The 22,282-nt window shown below is 43.7% G+C and overlaps 1 protein-coding gene across 3 annotated transcripts; it reads left to right on the forward strand.

Moving 5' to 3' along the window:
• The first annotated feature begins 6,739 nt into the window (after positions 1-6,739).
• Positions 6,740-21,927, forward strand: DHX40 (DEAH-box helicase 40). Of its 3 annotated transcripts, XM_084492796.1 has the most exons (18): positions 6,740-6,786; positions 6,887-6,974; positions 7,400-7,545; positions 8,003-8,122; positions 9,639-9,869; positions 10,068-10,134; positions 10,718-10,849; positions 12,294-12,393; positions 12,842-12,928; positions 13,462-13,644; positions 14,188-14,268; positions 14,954-15,111; positions 16,923-17,037; positions 17,327-17,435; positions 17,768-17,862; positions 18,402-18,471; positions 19,087-19,315; positions 20,987-21,927. In XM_084492796.1, the coding sequence occupies exons 4-18, from the start codon at positions 8,021-8,023 to the stop codon at positions 21,124-21,126; spliced, it is 1,899 nt and encodes a 632-aa protein (XP_084348922.1). In that variant the 5' UTR covers positions 6,740-6,786; positions 6,887-6,974; positions 7,400-7,545; positions 8,003-8,020; the 3' UTR covers positions 21,127-21,927. The 3 variants fall into 3 exon arrangements, with proteins under 3 accessions (XP_084348922.1, XP_084348920.1, XP_084348921.1); XM_084492794.1 differs by lacking the exon at positions 6,740-6,786 and having other exon boundaries at positions 6,814-6,974; XM_084492795.1 differs by lacking the exon at positions 6,740-6,786 and having other exon boundaries at positions 6,814-6,974; positions 20,990-21,927.
• Positions 21,928-22,282: the final 355 nt, after the last annotated feature.

A 22,282-nucleotide genomic window follows, 5' to 3' on the forward strand; every position in this document is an offset into this window, starting at 1 on the left:
TATGCCCAGGAAATCCTCCATATCGGATGAGATCAGAAGAAGCCATTAGCAAGGAGGGACAGGGATTCTTCTCCAAACAAAGGCAGATACTGAGTAATTGCAGCTCTATAAACACAGCATCGCTTAAAATATTCAATAATTCACCCAGCATCTGGGGAAGCATCAAAACTTTGTGTTTAATATAAAGGTGGATGGGTGAAAAATAATTAGGACCCTTACAGTTCCACACTTTTCTAATCTGTATTGTACTCAGGCCATTATATATTTAAAGGGTTTATTCTGTGCTAATGGGAACGGTATTGGCAAATTCATCTCATGTTCAGAGAAGAGCCTTCACTATCTTTGTTCTTCTGAATTAAAGGACAGAGGCAAGGATTTTTCTGAATACCGCTCTTTTATTTTTCATAAAAGGCTAAAGAGATGCTTGCTTTACAGATTACATCTTCTTTCTGACAACAAATTCCACTTTTTCTAGAGAGAAAAGGAGAAAACAGCAAAACCTGTAACTTAATATAACACTACATGCTGAGATAGCACAGGTTTTCATTAGCTCCTAATAGCAGAGGAACATTTGAGTGGTTCTCAAGCATCCGTTAACCCTGAAAACACCACTAAAGCACAAGAGCAGTATGATAACAATTTTATGGGGACCAAATATGCAGTCAACTTATCCAGCAGCCCATGGCTCTGCCTCCAAGCACCTTTCAGATTAGCTGTTAGCCAACCTGCTGTACGCCTCCTTCGCTTAATGTTGTGCTATAAATCACGGTGTACAATTTAAGAAGGAAGTCTGTGCTGGGCTAGCAGTCGTCATTGCTAGTAATGGACTCAAGCTGCAAAATTTGGATTCAAAGCTCAGAGCTGTTTGGATTTAGGGTTTTAGGTTGCCCATTATAGAAATAAGAAACAGATGGGATTTGCAGGCCTGGTTCGGACTCCACACTTCTCATAAGGTCAGTGTTGTTTAAATCAAATCAGATTTTAAGTCAGATTCATTTCTGCCTGTGCCCGCTTGTTGTGCGGCACAAAGTATCCCCAGGGCCAGAGTCATTAAAATACCGAGTATGTTCTGTATATCTCAGAAAAGGAATATTACTGCTGGTTCTGCAAGCAAAGTGAAATTAGTGGGAATTGGGAACGTTTGCAGGCAGGGCCAAAAAGGTCCTTAGCATGCATTTATACATCAAAGATCCTGTATTTTTAGAGCTTTATAGTTGAGGAACTTACAGTATCCCTTTTTCCTCTCACAAGGCTCTGTGAGACACATGGAAGGGCTTGCTATATCCTTACCAATTTGCAGAAGAGCACACCTTGCCTTGGCATGCTGCAGACTGTCTGTCTTGTGGCGGGACTGGCAGAGTGTTTTACTCGGCTGGCTCGCCACACAAAGCTGTTGCTTCGTCGTCTTTTCAAACCAAGCCTCGGTATCTTCCCTCTGGAAGAATCACCTCCGCTGAACAAATTACTAAATTTAGTAGCGAAATAACAGGCTCAGATTGCATTTTGCTGAAGGTCAGATTAGAGTATCTAATGGGTCTGTCTGGCTTTCACATCTAAATGCCATTTGAAATAAGGCTGCTGAGCACCTTTTGGTCTGTGTCGGTGTGCAACTGACTGTGCTTTGTCACTTACCAGTAACAACCCAGTAATTCTGCAATTCCTGTGAAAGGGGAACTTCCCAGGGGACCTTCACTGGTTCCCAGTGCCTTGTGGAGATTATCTAGAAGAAGAGATTTATAGAAGCGCAGAGTTAAAGATTCACAAGCAGGTGTTATCTCAAATGTGCTGCGCAGCTCATATCCATGCCAACAGATCATGGACAAAATACATAAGCTGCTCTTCCCAGGGTGTCTATTCAACAGGCCAGCTGCTTTTGTCACGGGTGCACGAAACGGGAGTATCTAATAAGGAAGCACTTTGATGTCGCTGAGCCTAGCTGCCAGACCAGCTGCGACAAGGGCAATGCCTTGGGACACCGCGCTGCGATGCTGCAGGGAATAAAGAGCTAAGGAGGGCAAATGTTCAGTCTTTAAAGGCTTCCAGCCTAATGTAGGATTAGTGGAGAGAAAATTGACTGCACATTAAAATTCATGAAGGAGTACAATTTAAGATCTATGAATAACAGGGCCACAATTACGCAGGGCTGGGGATTTGGTTTTGTTTTAGTTTTTTTCCAGTGCTGGTGGACGAACGAATCCATTCGTGTGTGGCTGTCATAGGCTCTGCCTTTGTTGCTGGGTGCTATGGACATCCACAGCTGATGACGTGGGGACAAGAGGAAATTGGATAATGCAACCTCTGCTCCATAGAATCATAGATGAAATACAAGTTTTTTGTGGTCTGTTTGGTAGGCCCATTTCCTTGTTTCTGGATCTGAAGGCCGCATCTGAGGCAAGGAGACACCTCAATGGTGGCTGGGCCTAGCCTGTGAGCTGCTCATGGTGGCCCAGAAAACGTGTCATGAAGGCAACCACAGGAGGCAATGAGGGGAATTTTGACCAAAAAGATTTCCCAAGGGTTCTGGGGAGACCCTGTCGCACTGGGAGAAGAAGCTCCATAGCAAGGCTGCGGAAGGAAGCAGAAGATGGACCTGACCCTGTGGGTCATGGGAAGAGGAGGAAGGCAGTGGGTGCATGCAGCTCATCACCACCTGATTTTGGGAGAGCATGGAGGAGATCTGGCTTTTCTTAATGACTTGCTGTGAGAAAAGCTCAGGGCAGGGGTTAACTTGTCCTCCACAGTCCCCTCTGTGAGCACCGAGTTGGTGAAACCAGTCAGCTGCCTTTGTGCGGCAGTCCTAATATAGAACAAAAGTGTAGTGTTTTGTCCTAGATTGAACAGTTGGGGAAATAAAACTACTTTGGGTGGTAGGAGGTGCTGCCACATACACAAGAAGACAATTCCAAGACAGTTTAGGATATCTGCTTACTTTACACTCATAGAATAAATATAATCATAGCTGTGGTGCACTCTAATGGGAACGTAAATTATTGATTTATCACATCTGATAAGGAAGTCAGGAGAACAATAATCATGCCTAGTACACAGAAAGATTAGAAGCCTCCCACGGGCTGTAACAGAAGTGTAGGTGTGAGGCATTCCTAAAATCGCCATCAGCTTTCAGTGCCACAGGTACCACAGGCCTGGAGTCAGGGAAATGCTTCAGGTGGAGGCCCATGGCTTCTACGATTGCCATGGGATCATTCCCAATATTCAGCCCCTCACCTGCCTGCTGTGTATGAGCAGGCAGACAGACGGACGGACAGACCGTGCCTTGTGTGTGAATGAGGACAGCTGAGCCATGCCGAATCCTCCGGCCCGTGACCTTTTTGTGCACGCTGGCACCTGGCAGCAGCAGCAGCAATCACTTGTGTGCGGCCTCGGAAACAGCCGCGGGTCTGACACGTCTGACACTGTGGTTAAATTTAAAAAGGGTGATGCAGGAGTACGTGTGAGGGTGGTAAATTAACAAAATTAATTGCTGGCCTGTCATAGACCAACTTGAAAGAAAACAGGGTTTTAAGAGAAACAGTCGGGGCTTGTAGTGGGCAAGCCAGGTCTCTTCTACTGAGCACAGCAAGGTTTGTGCAGAAATGTTCGCAGAGCTGGGGTGTTGAGACCTGATCCTGCACCTGTGTCTCGCTTCGGGCCAGATCCTGGCTGTGGCCATGAGCAGGCAAACCTCAGGTGCCCTCAGGCAGGCACAGGCCTCAGTGCATACTGCACAGTGCTGCCTCCCCATTCTCCTTCCCTGCAGTATTTTTTAGCAGAAACCTGCGAAGGCGTCTCTGAGTAACCTGGCTGTGCTTGCAGACTGCAGGCTCGTGTTTTCTGTGGAACTAAGCTCCAGGCAAATCTATTCGGTGCGCAGGAGAAAGGCTAAGGCGTCTGATCCTGTCTTCAGAAAGAAGCAATCTGTAACAAGCGGAGGAAAATTTGAAATAAAACTTGTCAATTCATAAATGTTTTGTGGCAAGGCATTCTAAGATAGCAGATGGCAGTGTAAAGGGGTTTTGCTTTTCGCTGTGTCTAACACCTTCATTCTCTGTTTTAAGAATAACGCTTTTCCAATAACAGCTCAGAGCCAGTGCCGCAGAAATCCTGGCTGACAGAAGAACTGCTGGTCGGCTGACAGGAGCACGGCTTGTGGGAACTTCGGGCTATGCTCTTTGTCAGTAGTGAAATTAAAGCTCAGGGATCTTTCTTCTAAAATGTGGCCCTACTTTCCACGGGCACAAAGCAATTACCAGTCTTCACTTGCTAAATTTAATTAATAGATATGGTTTCCTTCACAAGCGTCAAGGGATGCCATGTTCATCGTGGAATGGACTGCTCTGTCCAGAGTAAGGACAAGAAAATTCCTCAGGAACCTGGGCCTCTCCTCTGGGAAGAGCAATAAATCTGTTGTGTACCACAAGGGATTGGAATATTCACAATATCCCATTATCTCTCTGCACATCAGAAGAGAAAAGATATCCTCTGCTCAGAAACGAAAAAAGACATCCTCAGGGGTAATTCAGTACAGGAAGCTGGCAGAGCTGCAGCCCTCTATCACCTTTACATGTAATTTGCAATTATGTGTAAAGCTAAACCTTAGGAAAAGAGCAATTTCAGTCTTCCTGGCTAGCCTGAAAGTCACCATGCTACCCTGTGTAGCACAGTTACTGACAGAGCAGCTGTGTGGGTAGAGATGCATTTTTACAGAGTTATTAGAGCAGGGAATTGTGCTGGGATTACTGGGTTCTTCTCCCAGCTCTGCCTTTGATTTGTGGTGTGCGCAGACCCCTTAATTTGTTTCTGTTTTCCCCATCTGTGAAACCAAGATAACATCACAAGGGAATTGTAGAGTGTGATTCATTAATGTTTATTAGACAGAGGGAAATCCTTAAATGAATGGCACTGTATTCCAGGAGGGCAAAGTTCAGGACTGCAAAGAGGCTGATTAAACCCAAATCTGCTATTCCCAGGCTAGGAGGACAAAAAAAGAAAATTGAAAAACCTTACCTACCCCTGTGCGTGCCAAAAGCAGTATGTGATTTAAATAGAATCAAGTAGAATGTGCATGTCTGCATGCATTCATATATACATGTGTATCTATGAAAACCATATAATAATGTAATAAAAATTATCAGTAAAAGACTACCAAAAAGTGTGTTTGAAGTTTCCAGTAGGAAATAGTAAAGCAGTGTATATGATCACCATTAACTGAGCAAGTTACTAGCGGCAACACGGCATTAGTACATTGTGAGGAAATAAATATGATATGCTTTCACAAAGGGATGCAACAGCATACAGCAGATTGACATGTTCCATTATGTACCTGAGTGATCAGAGCTATAGAATGGTTAGAGCCATCTTACTGCCAGGCTGATGTACTTCTTGTGCTTACAGAACAGCATCTAAGTTACTGTAGGTAATTGCTACAGGTCAGCCTCAGACAGAAATGGAAGATCTGTACCAGCAGAATGCCTAAACGCCTAAATGCTGTCCAAAGTATGACTCTTCATGTACGTGCCGATTGTTTGTCAGCAGCTGGTGGACAGTTTTTGTAGCTTTGGAGAAGGGATTTGTCTTGCTGTTATTTATTTATTTTGTGGGGGGCAAAGATGGTTGCAAAGTAATAAACCCAGGGACACAATACCAGGTATCTTTTGTAGCTGTAGTACTGTAATGAAACGCTTCCTGCACTGACCTCTTCTCTCTGGCTGTATTAATAAGGAAGGGCAGAAAACATCTTATCTGCCACGACTTTACCATGCTGGTTTCGAGACAGACTAAACAAATATTTATAGGCTTTAGAAATATCTGAATCTGGCAACCGTGGGGACTGAGGTAATATTTTCCCAGGTCTAGAGTGCTTCGCAAGCATTTCCTGGTCAGCCCTCGCGCTGAGGCCTGAGCCAGCAGGTGAATATTTCTCCCATTGTGTCAGAGGCACGAAGGGAGGCAGCTGGCAGTAAATGGAGTCAGTAGGTGGCCTAATTCGGGCTGACACCACGACAAACGCACGGCGCGGCTCTCACCCCAACGGAGGGTGAACCATTAACATCTGTGCGGGTCTCACCCCAGTGGAGGGTGAAACATTAACACCCTCAGGGCCCATATGGGAAAGGACGTCATGGCGTAGACAAAGCACGGTGCAGAAATTGTGCGTTGGCAGGAATTTGTGGCAGCCACGCTCAGTCCGGGGACTGGGATTGCAGCCTGGCCTCATCTGTTAGGCGTTCATCGCTTGCCACCTTCAGGCCATGCCTGAATTCGGTCGTTACGGGGAAATGCCAGGCCTGGTGTGGCCGAATGGTGCTTCTGAGAGACATTTGGGGGTTTTGAGCCATTTTCCCTTACATCTCCTCCTTACGCCCCGGGGAAGGTGAGGGGGTATTTCAGGCACTGCAAGAGAACTGCTGCAGTCCCTCTGATTTTACACTGTAATTCACCCCTGCCAGACCCCTAGGCGATTTGGGGTAAAAAACAACCATTTTGGTTACAGGAGCTGGGGGGGGGGGGGGGGTGAGGCGCTGTGTGGGGCTGCCTGAGGGGAGGAGGTGGGCTATGAAGGGCGGGGCCTGTACAGGAGAGGGGCGTGGCCTACACGGGGGAGAGGCGGGGCCTGTATGGAGAGGGGGCGGAGCTGTTATGGTGGGCGTGGTTTAGGGGTGGATGGGCGTGGTTTAGGGGTGGGTGGGCGGGGCGACGAGCCGCGCTGCGTCACTTTTGTGCGCGCGGCGGCGGCGCTCCCGCGCGGGGGGTGACGTCACCGAGGGGGCGGGGCTCGCGTGAGGGGAGGCGGGCGGCGGGCGGGGGGCAGGGGGCGGGCGGGGGTCCCCCCGCCGCCATGGAGGGCGGCCGCCTGCCCATCCGCCGCTACCGCCGGGCGCTGGTGGAGGCGGTGAGCCGGCAGCCCTTCCTCATCGTCACCGGCGAGACGGGCAGCGGCAAGAGCACGCAGCTGCCCCGGTACCTCTTCGAGGCAGGTAACGGCCTGGGGGGAGACCCCCCCCCCCGGAGCCCCTCGGGAGCCTGTAGGGGGGCGAGGGGGGGGGGTCGTCCCCTCAGCCCCCCTCAGTCGTCCCCAGCCCCCTTTAGACCCTCCCAGTCTCCCCTAGCCCCCCCCCAGGATCCCCTCAGACCCCCTTAGTCCCCCATAGCCCCCCCCAGTCTCCCCTAGCCCCCCCTCAGCTTCCCCTAGACCCCCAGGCCCCCTTCGGCCCCATTTAGCCCCCTTTAGACCCTCCCCAGTCTCCCCTCAGCCCCCCTTCATCCCCCCCAGCCCCTCTCAGCTTCCCCTCATCCCCCCCGTCTCCTCTAGACCCCCAGGCCCCCTTCAACCCCTCTTAGTCTCCCTCAGCCCCCCCCAGCCCCTCCTAGCCCCCTGATGCCCCCGTTTCTCTCCCCGCAGGCCTGGCCGAGCACGGGGCCATCGGTGTCACCCAGCCCCGGCGCGTTGCCACCGTGTCGGTGGCGCAGCGGGTGGCTGAGGAGCTGGGCTGCACACTGGGCACCGTGGTGGGCTACCAGGTGCGCTTCGACGACTGCTCCTCGCAGGTAGGGTGCTGGGCAGGGAGCAGGGGGTGCTCGGGGGATGCGGGGTGGAAGTGTGAGAGCCTGGGAAGCTGTCCCAGCGGGGTGGAGCTGCGGTTGGGTTGTCACAGGGCTCACTTCTTATCGTAGAGTTATGGAATGGCTCGCGTTGGAGGGGGCCTGAAGGATCACCCAGTTCCATCCCCCTGCTGCAGGCAGGGATAACACCCACAAGATCAGGTTGGCCAAAGCCCCATCCAGCCTGGCCTTGCGGACCTCCAGGTATGGGGCATCCACAGCCTCTCTTAGCAGCCTGTTCCCATGCCCCACCACGATGAACGCTGCCAGACACTTGTGATGCTGTGGGTAAAGTTGTGTGTTATAATCCCAGCATGTATGTGTGTGTCTGCTGGGTGAGTATCTGACCTGTATCGATGTAAATAATCAGGGTGACAGATGAAGGTCTAATTGAACCTTTCAGGATACTGCCATCAAGTACATGACGGATGGCTGCTTGTTGAGGCATATTTTGGCCGACCCCCTTCTCAGCAAGTACAGCGTCATCATTCTGGATGAAGCCCACGAGCGGAGCCTTAGCACTGTGAGTGTCACCTTAAACACGAATGTTGTTTGGTATTGGTAAAGGGGAAATTTGAACTCATTGGTAAAAATAATACAGGTGTGGTACTCTTTCCTTCTGGTCTATTTTCAACTGAAGGTTCTGTAAGAGGTTTGCATCTTGAAATTACCTCTGTACTTAATGACAGAAGAGTTTTACCAAAGCAAGGAACAGGCTAAGTGACTCCCTAAAAATCTTTCACAGTGGGTCAGTTCCTGCAGTAAGACAAGATCTCAGGAGTCCTGACACTGTGTCTGTATGGACCTCTAGAAATGTTGTCTCTCTTATTGCTCAAAAAGGTAATGAGCATGGTTCTCAAGGTTTTTGGCTGGCTTTCGACAGATGTGCTTTATCCTTTTGCTGCCCTAAGACCATAGGATCACTGCTTGATTTGTTGCATGCTGTGTATCCTGAAAATAAGATGCTGCCTGTAATCTAGTTGAAATTGTGGTAGCTGTTGTGTTTGACAGCACTTAAATGTTGGCTGGCACTGGACAGCAGTGTCCCCCCTGTTCGTCCCCTCAAAAAAAAAAAAAAAAAAGCAACAACCAACCAAATAAAAAACAAACAAACAAACAAAAACAAACAAAAAACCACCCACAAACAGAAACCAGCCTGAAACATCTCTCTCACTCTAAGGCCTAACGTTTCGCAGGGTGTGTATATGACTGTGCAAAAAGATTATGGTTTGGAGGTCATGGAGGTATCCAGACTGACCTAAGTGCTGAAAGCTGTCAAATGTCAGTCTGACCCTTCTGTGGTGAGCAGTGAGACTCGAGTCACTCAGTCCTCAAGAGGCTGTTTTGTGTCACAGACATTGGGTGGGAGAGAGAGAACATGGGGAAGCCAAAGAGCTGGCAATAGCAGGGAATCAATGTCCAGACAGTCCTAAGTAGTGAGCCATGGGAACAGGGAAAACAACCTAGTAGTCAGCCTGGGGAAAAGACACAATGCTTTCTGCATCCCACTTCTGTCCTCAAGCATCTGAGAGTATTGCAAGTAATTGAGCTAGAGTGATATAAGTTACTGCTCCATCACCTGTAACTAACTAAAAGGAGCAGATTTTTAATCCACTGCAATGCAGAGTAAAATAAATTTGCTGAAGTCCAAATAATAAGTAGTACAACAAAGGAGGGTGTCCACTCAGTCAGGTAACATATATACTGGATGAAGATAACTTTATTTTTTAATTGATCTGAGTTTTTTTTTCTTTTAGTTGACTTGACCGTGACAGTATAAAAATGAAAAGCAAATAATTCCATTTATAGGCTGTGAGAAGAACTAATGAGACATTAATTAAATTCTAGAAACTAATTTGCGTTCTTATGAGATGACCAGGCTAAGTGTATGTGTTCTTCTGAGTGCTTAGGCCCTGAACATGTATTTTTTTTGTCTTCTCTATATCCATGACATAAACTCAGCCCCTTCTTTGTTCATCAGGCACTTCTAAGAAGAATGAGGAACTAACATAAATTGCCTTTTTTATTTGTTTTGTTAGGATATTTTATTTGGTTTGCTGAAGAAATTATTTCTGCAGAAGAAACCAGCGGGCAGGAAAACGGACATGAAAGTGGTGGTGATGTCCGCTACCCTGGAGGTAGACAAGCTGTCAGAGTTCTTTGGACACTGCTCAGTGCTGCACATTCCAGGAAGAAGTTACCCAGTAAAGGAGATATTCTGCAACCTGCTCAGCCCACGGGACACAGGAAGCTCCGCATATGTTACGGAGGTCTGACCTGTTTTACTCTGTGTTGCATTCTCTGTTCTTGGTAGGATTGTCATCTGTTAAAGACCACAAGACTCAGCTGCTGGATTGCTGTGTTCTCACCATCTCTGCATGGTGCAGGAAATAATTAGTACCATAAGGTCTCTGAAAGAGTGAGGTTCTGTTTCCAGCTGATATTGGCTTGTTTGTTGCTTCTTTCAGGCTGTGAAGGTGACATTGGATATCCACTTAAATGAACCAGAAGGTGACATCTTGGTTTTCCTGACAGGTGAGAATCTTTATTTCAACAACTAGTGGGCATTCCAGGGAAAGTATTTTGTTGTCAGCAAAACCAGTACAACCTTCCCATGACTTTACAGTTTGTTCCAGAGCAGTAAGTAGAGAAAGGAGAGATGCAGACTGACAGACAGTCTTGTGAAGTGATTGCTTTCACAGCACGTTAAGGTATATCCAGGCCTATGAGATCAGCTATGAAAAGTATGTACAAGACTTGCACATGTTCTTTTCTTTCTGTGTCAAATTAGCTCAATATTTGTATTGCTCTGTTTAGTTGTTAACTTGGGAAGGAAGAATTTATTTAACTCCAAAAACCTACATCAGAGTGTGCGCCAGGCACTGAAAGTGACATATGAAGCTCTTGCACAGTCATCTTTTAGGGAAAAGCCTTGGTGAGAGGTACTGTGGGAAGACGGGATCGTCACTGACGAGGCTAACTCATAAATACCACTTCCTTCTTGCAGTGGGATGGGTGACCGCAACGTTGGCAGAAGCCTTGTGCAGAGATGTTGCAGACGAGGAAGGCAGAGTGGTGGCTGAACAGGTCACGTAAATGCTCTTGTATGTTTTTTCAGGTCAAAACGAAATAGAAAAAGCTTGCGACCTCCTTTTCAAGAAAGCAGAGTCTATTGATTACCGATATGAAGTACACGATCGATCCATTGAAGGCCTGCTTATCTTACCGTTGTATGGGTCGATGTCAACAGGTAAGAGCAAATAATGTCTTACAGAATTTAATTAATGCAGATGTTAACTGCAAGACTTGTTATAAACAACATCCTACACAGGTATTTTTATTGTGACTGGGGAAATGAGATTCATTAACCTATTTGTTACAATGTTGTAGCACTATTGCGTGTGTAGGTTTTTTGTTTGTTTGTTTTTGTGGTGTTCATAAACTAATGACACTTGAATCTTTCTCTGCACTGGCACAGAAGCCTCCAGCTAAAATTTGTATCCACTGGAAATGGTGGAAATAGCAGGAATTGCATCATGTAGTATCAGTGTCTCCGGCTTAGGAAGGGGATATTGCAACACTGGAAGTTCAGTTATTGTATTTAGGGACCTCACATTTTACTTTTGTTTTATTTTATATGGAAAAGATACTGCCAGTATATTTTCAAAGATGAGAGTAGACCTGTAAAAGAAGATTGAAAGAATACAGCGTTACGCAATATAGAAAGAATAGGTTATCAGAGTGAGTCACTCTGTTTTATTTGGCAGCAATATCACATTTAATTTTGAAGAGTTAAAAAAGCAAAGGCACTTTGACCTCTGTTGAACACAGGCGCTGTATTTTCAGATGATCTCAAGTGTGATGTTTAAACGTGTGGGTGTGGTGTGTAGAATGCCAAGAGGCTGAATAAGCGCTCAGAAGAGCAGGACAGCAATAATTTTCATCTGGAAGTGTTGCTGAGAGAAATTATCTGGGAAAGATCTGCAGAAAGTTTTCATCTTCTTCAAAGAGCGAAATGAGAAGTTGCATAAATGAAAGGTGTAGCTTCTTCCTTTCTCCATCCTTGCTAGGTGATAGATTCTGACAGATTTTTTTAATTCCTTTTTTGGTGGTTTCTCAGATGCCATTGTATTTCAGCCTTTTAAATACACAGGAAAGAATTTTAAGGAGATTTTGATACTTTGAAGTTTCATGTCTTAAAAAATAAATTTCAGGAGAAGGCTGAATTTCTACCTCCTTCTGTTGTTTTTTGGAAATGTAAGTGAATTAAAGGAAACTGCGTTTGTTACTTTTTTACATGTTAGAAGAATACTTGCTGGAAGCATGAGGGGTTTATCTGAATCTTTTCATGTTCACCTTCACTTGCTCTGATATGTTGAAACCCTTCAAATCATTCTTGAAGATTCCGTTAAGACCAGGTGGCATTTCTTTTTTCCTAGCTTTATGTTAGGAAATATCCAGGAGAGTTGGTCTTTCTTGATCTCAAAATCTTCTTGAGTATGCAAACAATAAAGAGTATATTCTCTGTTCCCTGACATATGCTAAAATAAGATCTAATCGATATTTTGAAATGTTTTGTGATTCCTTTTCTAATTTCATTCAAATCAATTTCACTAAATATTTGAGTATGTTTGTCTAGTGTTAGAGATGATTTGATATCAGAGCACTGTTTTACTGACTGCCTGTCATTTCAGATCAACAGAAAAGAATATTTTTGCCAGCTCCCACAGGCATTAGAAAATGTGTGGTATCCACAAACATCGCTGCAACATCTCTGACAATTGAAGGAGTCAGGTATCGTTTCCTATTTATAAAAGCTGTAATAGAGGGAATAATTCAGAAAGTTGTACTAGATTTGGAAAAGCTCATTGACTTCGTTCTGCTTCTCTACCCATCTGGTAAATTACCTGCTGCCTTCTTTTTGTCTGTGTAGTGGGTAAATGAAATACCTTAGCTGCTATTGTGTAGTCTTACAAATGACTAATGTTGTTGGAACCTAATTTGAAATCAGATCAGCTCCAGTAAATCAGCATAATGTTGCTGGGTGTGGGGAGGTGTTATCTGTAACATCCTGTAGATCAAATTGTTGCAGGGCTGCAGCTGGCCAGCAAAGTGCAACTACCTCTGCAGCAAATGCAGGGCAATTGTGTTCTTGCTCTGAGCTTATATGTATGTGGCATTTGCCTGTCTGTCTATTGAGGCCTCTGTTATTGTCTTCTCTGACAGTGTGAATCTTTTCCAGGTACGTAGTAGACAGTGGATTTGTGAAGCAGTTGAATCATAACCCACGAGTTGGCTTGGACATACTGGAGGTGGTTCCCATTTCAAAGTAAGTTTGAAAAAGGTGATTTGCTTGGTGTTTCTGGGAGGTGCTCTGACAAAATTGTGTTTCAGGTGCTCTTACAAAAGAAGAAAAAAGAGGGAGCACAAGAGGGAAGTGGGGTCTTTTGAGACTTCGTAATTCAAAAGCATTTTGTTTGCTGCGCAAAAAGTTGTTCAGAACATGTAACTTCCTATAAGAAATCACAGGCATTAAGGAGGAGTTGACAGCGTATTGTCTTAGTCTGGACAGTGGCTCACATGTTTGCTCAATACAACAGTCTGATTCAGAGAAGATTAAATAAAAAAAAAGATTCTTCCTTTGAATAGAATTGTTTCTTCATTTTGCTGTTTCTTGTATATCTGGATTTCTCAGTTGCTGCACAATATATTAAGTCTTCCATCTACAAGCACAGAAATTGATATTAGTTATTATTACAGTGTGATGCTTTGGTTAAAAACAGAATGAATCAAGGTTGTTGTTTTTTTTTTCTTTTTTTATTGTTTTGTGTTTTTTTTTTCCCTGCCCTTGTGTGTTGGCAGGAGTGAAGCAATGCAGCGAGCTGGCCGAGCTGGCAGGACATCATCCGGAAAAAGCTACCGGCTATACAGCAAAGAGTTCTGGGAGCAGTGTATGCCTGATCACACGGTCCCAGAGATCAAGAGAACCAGTCTGACATCTGTGATCCTGACCTTGAAGTGCCTTTCTGTGCATGATGTCATAAGGTAACCTCCGTGGAGCAGGGGGATTATCACTTTCTTCCAGAGGTCTCAGAGGCAAAGCAGCACAGGCACCGAGAGCCTATTGGCAGGAGGCAGGATTAGGTCCCTGGCCAACTGTGACGGGACAATACAATCAGCTTGTCAGCTTTTCTGCTGTTCTTCTCAGAATCTTTAATGCCAGATTGGATCTTGAGCCCAAGTTCAGTGTGAGGTTCTGCCAAAACTACCTCCTTATCTCTGAAACGAATAGTGCTCCTTTGAAATACTGACAGCGCAAAAGCCAGCTCTCTGTGGAATTGTTTAAATTTAGGGTGAATCATGCAGAAAATATAGCTAATCTTTTCATAGGCCATGCTGGGTCTGCTGTTGTAATTCTACATCGTGAAGCTGTGTGTTTAGTAATATACCCATATACTGAAGATGTTTGTCATCTCTTTGGTCAGTAACTTCTACTGGAAGCTTATAAAAGTATTTTACTAAATATGAAAATTAACAAAGCTAATCTGAGTCTGAACAGTGAGATTTTTACTTCATTTTTTACTATAGATTTCCTTATTTGGACCGTCCTGAAGAGAGGCATATTTTAGAAGCTCTCAAGCAACTTTACCAGTGTGATGCTATTGACAGGTAAAAAATAAAGGGGTGTAGTCACTGCAAGAATTTAAATTTAATGGTTCAATTGTTGTTAATGAGCTGTTCACTTGGGCTTAAGGACTTTCCCCAGCAATAACTTGTTTCCTCATTTGACCAGGAAGTTAACTATTGGGTTTTAATATACTCATTGTAAAATTAGAATTAGAGCATAGCTTAGGACTTCAGAGAGAGTTTAATTTCTTCATGTTGTCCTAGAGTTCCTGAATAACAACATACAGATTCAACTCTCTGTGCAGCAGTTCCTGATAGCAGATCTTAGACTGATGTGACGAAGGTGCTTATGCACTGGCTGTGAGACCCATTGGAGAACTCAAGACAGGAAGGGAGATCTTATCCAAAGCTTCCAGGAATTCTTCTTAGAAAAAATCTTAATGTTAAACATACGATACACTTAAATAGCCTTGCCTGCCATGAAGTAGGCACAGGCAAACTGGAGAAGGGTGAAGGGCTCTTCTGCTAGTGACACTTGCTGTATGTCTCTAGCACCTGTCTGGGTGCACGCAGATTGTGGTATTAGAACAGTTCAGAGGGAAGCATTTATTTCCTGCTCTTTATCCATATATGGTGGCTAACATGGTGTGTGCTTGTTCCCGTTTACATTTAAGCATAGTGTTGTTGAATCTGTGTTGGTTTTTTGTTTGTTTTTTCCTGCAATAAGGAGAGGCCACGTGACAAGACTGGGTGAATTCCTGGTGCAGTTTCCCCTCCCTCCTAACCTGACCTGTGCTGTCATAAAAGCCGCTTCTCTTGACTGTGAAGATATGCTGCTTCCCATAGCAGCCATGTTGTCTGTGGAAAATGTTTTCATTCGTCCAGGTAGGAAGGCCCTTATCTCAAAGCAGCCTTGGGAAGGTGGGGAATTCAGCTTGGACAGGGACATCTCAGGCAGTGGCTGTGCAGCACACACTGCTTCACCTTAAACTAACACTTCAAATAACACGTATATTGCAGCATGAGGAAGATTCCTCGTGTGCAGCGCGTTGTCTCCAGAGAAAGATCTGTAGGGAAGGATGTTAAGATTAGGGCAAATATACATGTGCCCATATATTTTTACAGCTTTCTGTGGTCTTGGAGTTAGGACATTTTGCACACTAGGAATCGGACAACAGCTATTCCAAAGGCTTCAAGATAGCATTGAATTGGTTTGTGTTTGTCCCAGGGCTGGGAGCTGTAAAGTAACATCTGGGTAAGCTAATGGAGCGCTGAGAGGTCATAGGAGGAAAGCCGTGCTTTGGGGTGAAGGGGGAGGGAGCACGCCACAGCAGATGTTTTATTGGTGGTGTCTACTGTTGGTCTAATTTTAAGCCAGAGGAGCGGATTAATTAAATTTTAAGGAATGGGGTCACCTCTGGATGGATTTCTCTCTTCAGTAACACTGAATAGGTAAAGCTTTTAAGTTAACGTGAGAAGTTCAACTTGTCACTGCCTCCATTTCCATTTTTTTCTGGCTTAATGGAAAATGTGATTTTGCTGGCGTTCCAGGCTAGCACCTCTTGATAGTTAAACCCAGTCTCCCACGTCCTCCTTCCCATCTCCTTTTCCCTTCAGCCTGATTCCCCAGCACACCTTCCCACCCCCAGCTGAGAAAAGACTGTGTAGCACGATCTTTGTGAGAGACCTTTGTCCATTCAAGTCACTCATTGGCTTTTGTCCAGTTATCTCTGTAGTCTATTAACTGTGCCTGTTAGTGCAACAGCTAGACACTGCTGATAGTACTGATAGTCTGGGTTCTGCTCTGGGGTCTTTCCCACTGCCACAAACGTGCTTTTGTTTTCCCATCCTCCATCTGGCAATATGCACTCGTTATCTGTCCAGCTAGCCAGAGCACACGTTCGTTACTCTCCAGCACACATTAGGACACAAACACAGAGACCTGCCATTTTGAAGACACTTGTTTGTGTGTGATATGTATATGAACAGGCCCCCTTCCTTCATCAGTGTTACTGGTAGTACCCACAAATTTCTGATATCTGCAGTGCAGCAGCAATGCAATACATTGGTCTCAGCAGCGTTATCCCTCTCTACTAAGGGAATACTCAGAACTTGAAATAACATTTTAGAAATGTTTTTGCTTTTACTAGTACATTTGTAGCATTTAATGAAGGCAAATTTCTACTAAATTCATGGATGACATTGTTTTCTAGACTGTTTTTTTTAAGACTTCCATTACAAATGTACTTGAGTAGTAGGACAAAAGCTGAATTAAACAGATTAGCTGCTGTGATGGGGTGGTTCCAACAGTCTTGCTTTTTTCCTTCAGGCAAAACTTCCACTTGATCCCTGTGAGCTGTTTAGGGTTGCTGTTCCTTTATGATTCCACGTTGGCATCTGAATTGGTCGTGAGAGTAATATGTAGTAACTTTTCTTAGAGACTAGAAGCCTCCATCTCTACCGCTGACTGATGGGATTAATTACAGATTGAATAGCATCTACGTATTCTTGTTCAGCAGTAGTGGAAAGGGGGGAAGAACTGTAAATGCAGCTGTGGAGGAGAGACAAATCTAAAAATAACATGAATAAAGATACAAGACTGTTGAACAGACTTTGAAGATGTGCTAATAAAAGATAAAGTAGGAGTGATAAATAAAAATGACTTTGTTAAAGTGAGATGTAACTTATTTCCTCAGGTGATCCTCAGAAGCAAAAGGAGGCAGAACTTCAACACCAGGAACTTTCCTCACAAGTGGGAGGTTGCAATGACTTTGCAACCCTCTTAAATATTTTTGAACAGTGCAAAACAAGGTATAAACTGATTTCTTTACAGTAAGTGGTTTTGTGTTGCTCATTAACTCCCACCTGCAGATGGTTTTTGAATATATTCCATATATGTACATGTCTGTACTTACTCCTAACTGCAGATTGATTCCTTATTGTGATCTGTAATTTCTATCAAGACAACTATTATTTAAACTAACAAAGTATCTGCCTGTGTAGGTTGCCTTCTTTGTACAACTATAACAAAAAATAGAGGCAACTTTCTGCCTTCAGTTTACAAAGGGCTTCTTTATAATGCAAGTATTTCTCTTCTCAGCAAGTCTCCTTCAGCGTGGTGCCAGAAATACTGGATCCATTGGAGAGCTGTAAAATCTGCTTTTAGTGTGGAAAAACAACTTCGGGAAATAATCAGTAAACTGAAACAGGTGAAAAATACTTTTTGTATATCATCTAGTTATGCTAGGTTGAGTTTAAGACATGTACTGAAGTACTGACCCTTTGCCAGATGGCTATGGCCTTTCTCCAGTAGAAACTAATACGCTTAAATATTTATTATAGCTTGTGTAACTAACAGGTATGGTGGTGGTAACAAGCAGGAAGGAGAGTTTTAATTAATTTCCTCATGGTTTCTGCAGGGTGAGAAATCTGGAGTTTAAAATCCATGGGATGAAGGGGCGTATGTACAGTTTTTTTTTCTTTAGCAAATACCCTGGTTCTTTTTTTTTTTTTTTTTTTTGTTTTGTTTTTTTTAATCTAGCTGCCAGACTTCCCTAAAGAAACATTTGAAGGTTCTAGAACTGAAATACTAAGGAGATGTCTGTGTGCAGGATACTTCATCAATGTAGCTAGGAGGTAAGTAATAAAGTTTGCATACATTGAATGGAAAATATATTATGTATATTTTAAAGGATGTAGTTATATGTTGAAACAGAATAGCAATATTGTGCTGTTAAAAAAGTAGTGGTTACAGCTATAGGTGGTGGTTCTGCACAGGGCTAGAAGTCTGCCTTCTGACTCTGATTATGTTCCTGAGCAAGTTGCTTATGTCCTTGGAACAGTACTTTTTCTGTCTATTAAATGAACTTGCAAGCTGATGAGTACTGCCAGGTACTAAGCTAAAGTGCTTTGAAGATGTCACATTATCATGGCTGTAGAAGGCTGCGGTCCCAAACTCTCTTTATCGTCGTGGTGTTATGTCTGCAGTACTACTATGGTAAATTAGACAGACATATTTTATCTGTCACCTATTTTTTGCACTTAATTATGGAAGGATCTTCCCCTGCTTATACATCTGAATATTTTCTGCTCTGCTGCTGAATTGTTTAGCTTGTGTTGCTGTCTAATCACAGCAAAGCATATTTCAGTATAGATTTTTTCCACAAAACTTTTAGATCTGCAGCCAGGACCTTCTGCACAATGGACGGACATGGCAGCATAGTCTATATCCATCCTTCATCTACAGTAAGTTGCCAACTTCTATTAATAAAGTAGCAAAGGGTCTGTAAAAGGAATAAAAGTCAGCTCCTTGTAAACTCTTCGGTTTGACTTGTGCTAACTTATGGCCAGGAGAAACACTGATGCAGTGCTGCCTAGAGTACAGTACTCATTTTAAGGGTGGGAAAGAGCCTTACATCTTCAAAACTGGTAAACCTTCAGCTTATGAAATGAGTGCTATATGGACTGAGCTTTCTCTTTGGCTGTTCTTGGATTTCCTGGGCAATTTTAAGCAAGTCTTTTTCTTTACTCAGACTGTGGCAGGGCACTGGAGCAGGTTGTTCAGTGAAGTTGTGGGTGCCCTATCCCTAGAATTGTTTAATGCCAGGTTGGTTGGGGCCCTACATCCATGCTGAAGGCAGGAGGGTTGGAACCAGATGATCTGTAAAGTCCCTTCCAAACCAAGCCTTTCTACAATCCTGTGATTTTTATAAGGTCATGCTGCTGGTTCCCTGCCTGAAAATTTAGGGTAATGTCATCTTTACCCCACTCTTGAATCTGAAGCTTTGGAAGATACAAGTGGAGGGTGCTCTAGAATTTTTTTTTTTTTATCAGTTATGAACTAATCTTTGTATTTTTAAGCTTTATAACCAGGAGACTCGACTTGAGTGGATCATCTTCCATGATGTCACAGTGACATCCAAAATCTATGTCCGGACAGTGTGTCCTGTTCGCTATGAGTGGGTCAAAGACTTGTTGCCTAGATTGCATCAAATTGATGCATATGAACTGAGCAGTGTGGCACGGGAAGAAGTAACTGAAGAGGAAATAACCAAATGGAAACATAAGGAGGACCTTAAAAGGCAGTGTGGTAAGCATAATACTTCTATTTCTGTCACGTGCGGTTTTCTTTGATATGTTGAGCCTGTGTGTATTGTACCATGGTACACATTCTGGATGAGTAGGTGTTAATCTGGATGTGCTTGGCACGTTTGATACGTGTTCTAGCTGTTTTCTTCTCTTACTACAGCTCTGTAATCCTTTTTGTGCCTTGGCACTGCTTGCAGTGGTGTTTTCCTACTGGTTCTTGCAGTGCTCTCTCTTTCTTCTGGGTTATTACACCTGACAGAAACAGAACTTAACCAAGAGTGGAATAGAAGCATTTTGGGTCTGTTCTTTAAATTTGCAAAGGGTATCGAGCCATAGAAATTATGAGTTGGTAATAGTGACCTGAAAAAGAGAGAGTGCCTAAGGGCTATTAAAAATAATTAAATAAATCACACTGTAGTTAATGTCTTTCTGACAATTTAATGCCATAGGTTTAAATAAATTGTCTTTTAATTAAAACTGGGGTATGCTAACTGATCTGGCTGTTTGACATTCTTTGGATTCTTCTGTCAGCAGGTTTTATAAAGCAGCCAAGTATTCAAAGGGCCTCTTTACTCCTGAACTCGTTCTTCCAAAATTTTAATGTAATATACAGCCCGGCACTGGTAATAGAGTTTCTCTTCAATTTCCTTAACAATGGAAAAAATGTAGACTCTTGTTCTCAGAACAGCGTCTGTTTCTCTCCTTTGTAATTGTATGAAACAGCCATTTTAAATCATAAAAATATGAATTGGATTTGATTATAAATTTGCTGGAAAGGATATTTGAATTACTGGAAAACAGAAGGGACCCTCATCTATTTGTCTGAAGTCTGGGGATCTGAGGATTTTTCTTTGACCCCTCAACTTTTTGAATTTATCAGGCAATTGTAAGTCAGCTTGAGGTTGTCCTTGCAAATGTTGTGTCATAAAAATAGGTATTTGAATAGCTGACAAAAGCTTAGTTTAGTGCTCAGTCGAAGGAAAGGTTGCAGCATGAGCTGAACTCCTAACCTGACTCCAAGACAGATTAATTCTAGATGCTTCATTCACACAATATGTAGACTCTAAGAGAGTCTTCTAATTATTTATGATTTATTTTGGTATAGCAGGAAATACTTGGACAGTTTTTCTGTGCTTCTGGGAGAAACAACTCCAAGGTCTCAGCTCAGTGGGTGCAAGACAAAACATGCATTTCTAAGGGTGTCTGAGCTGGTGTATTGACTTTTCCCACCGCTTTATCTGTGTGTTATTCTCCCTCTTCCTCCTATCTCCAGAAATTTCTGAAGATATTCTAAACTTTTTTCCTGTTCCCACCACTGTTCTCTTCCTGCCTAAACCTGAGTATGAGATGTGAATTTAGAGAAGAAACGGGTGCATAGAACATAAGATGCATAGCATCTGTTGGCAATAAAAAGCAAGATATACGTTTGGGGGTGGGATGAGCCCAACTGCAAATATTGACATGGGATTTAAAGTATGATTTATTTACTTTTTTTCTCTTCTGGTACAGCCTGTCCTCTCTGAAACTCATTCAAATGACTGACTGGTAGTTGAAAAACATTTGGAATTCTGTCTGGACATTTTATAGATGAGGGGAATTGTAATGCTGTTGGCTTTTTTTTTTTTTTTTTGACACAAAAGAGTATATGTCTCTCTTTCCTTTCCCCCTCCAGAAGGAGTCAAAGACAACCCTGCAAAGAAGCTGGAGAAAAGGAATGATGATAAATCAATACAGGATGCCCGAGCTCGCTATCTTGAGAGAAAGCAGCAAAGAGAACAGGGTTTAAGTGGCCCGTTGAATGAAACGGGCTAGTGCTCATGGCTGGTCTGCTCCCAGGAATAGGAAAGGCAGCGTGGTACAGTTGTTCTGGGTATGCTTGCGTAATGCAGGATGAGTGACTAGAATGAGGGAGAACTTCTGCTTTGTGGTACGTTTGGCTGCCGAGGCATACAGACGTGATCCTCATTGCTGCATTCTGCGAGCAAAAGTTACCAGAATGAATTTTGTTGCCACGTGTCGCAGGCAATTTTGTGGCTTGAACTGTGGGTGAAGACATGATACCTACTTGGTGCCAGTTCTGTGGCATTCAGGTGACTTTGAAAGGGCTCAGTGCCTTCATTAATAAAATGTTCTTAATGCTTTTTTTTTTAAAGGAGCAGAACTGTCCCTTTTTATTCGTTTTACTTTGTATGGCTATGGCTATACAATCTTAATGCTTATCTGATGTTCAGGAAAAATTTGTAAGGAGTGCTCTTTTAATGATGGAGCCATCTTGATCTAAAATCAAAAGGACGTTTGCTACGTGCATTCTGTCACAGACCTTCTTCCTACCGTGTATTGTGCTGGTTCTGAGCGAAGATGTCTTTGTATGCAAAGTATTTTGTAAATGTTTTCTCCTTTTTGCCAGCAATGCCTAATTTTTGTCAGGGATGACTTAGCACTGTGTGGTGTTCTCCATTTGGCAGAAAACAGCCAGGTGCCATCCTGCAGTCTGTCAGCAGGCCTGCTGCCTAGGGGAATGCTTTTCTGAGTCTGGTGGTTGTTATTTTTAAGCTGTATGGATTTTGGTCTGAGAAGTCTGTTTCTAATGTGTATAAAGAATATATAAAGAAATGCTACTTTGTTATGTATTTGTGCTGAGGGAAAAAAAAAAAAACTAAAGCCTTGTGCTGCTTAGTCATCATAAAGTTTCGGGGGCAAGCTTGCCTTTCTTGCTCTCCTTCATCTGCAGTAAGTTACCTTTTGGTTAAGACGATTTCCAAAGCCCAGGAACCCCTCCTGTCACCTCTCAAGCCTCAGTTACGTGCAGCTGTGTGTCCTCCAGTTGCATTTCAGGCAACTAGCTACCTGCTAAGGTGATGTTACAAGTAAGTGCTGGCCCTGAGTGTAAAATATTAAGTGTTTTATCTCTGTGTGATCTTAGGGCAGGCTTTGTCCCCATCATAAGCTCCCAAAAGCTGTGGGCTGC

Source organism: Aythya ferina (assembly GCF_964211825.1).
Source record: "Aythya ferina genome assembly, chromosome: 19".
Classification (NCBI taxonomy): Eukaryota; Metazoa; Chordata; class Aves; order Anseriformes; family Anatidae; genus Aythya; species Aythya ferina.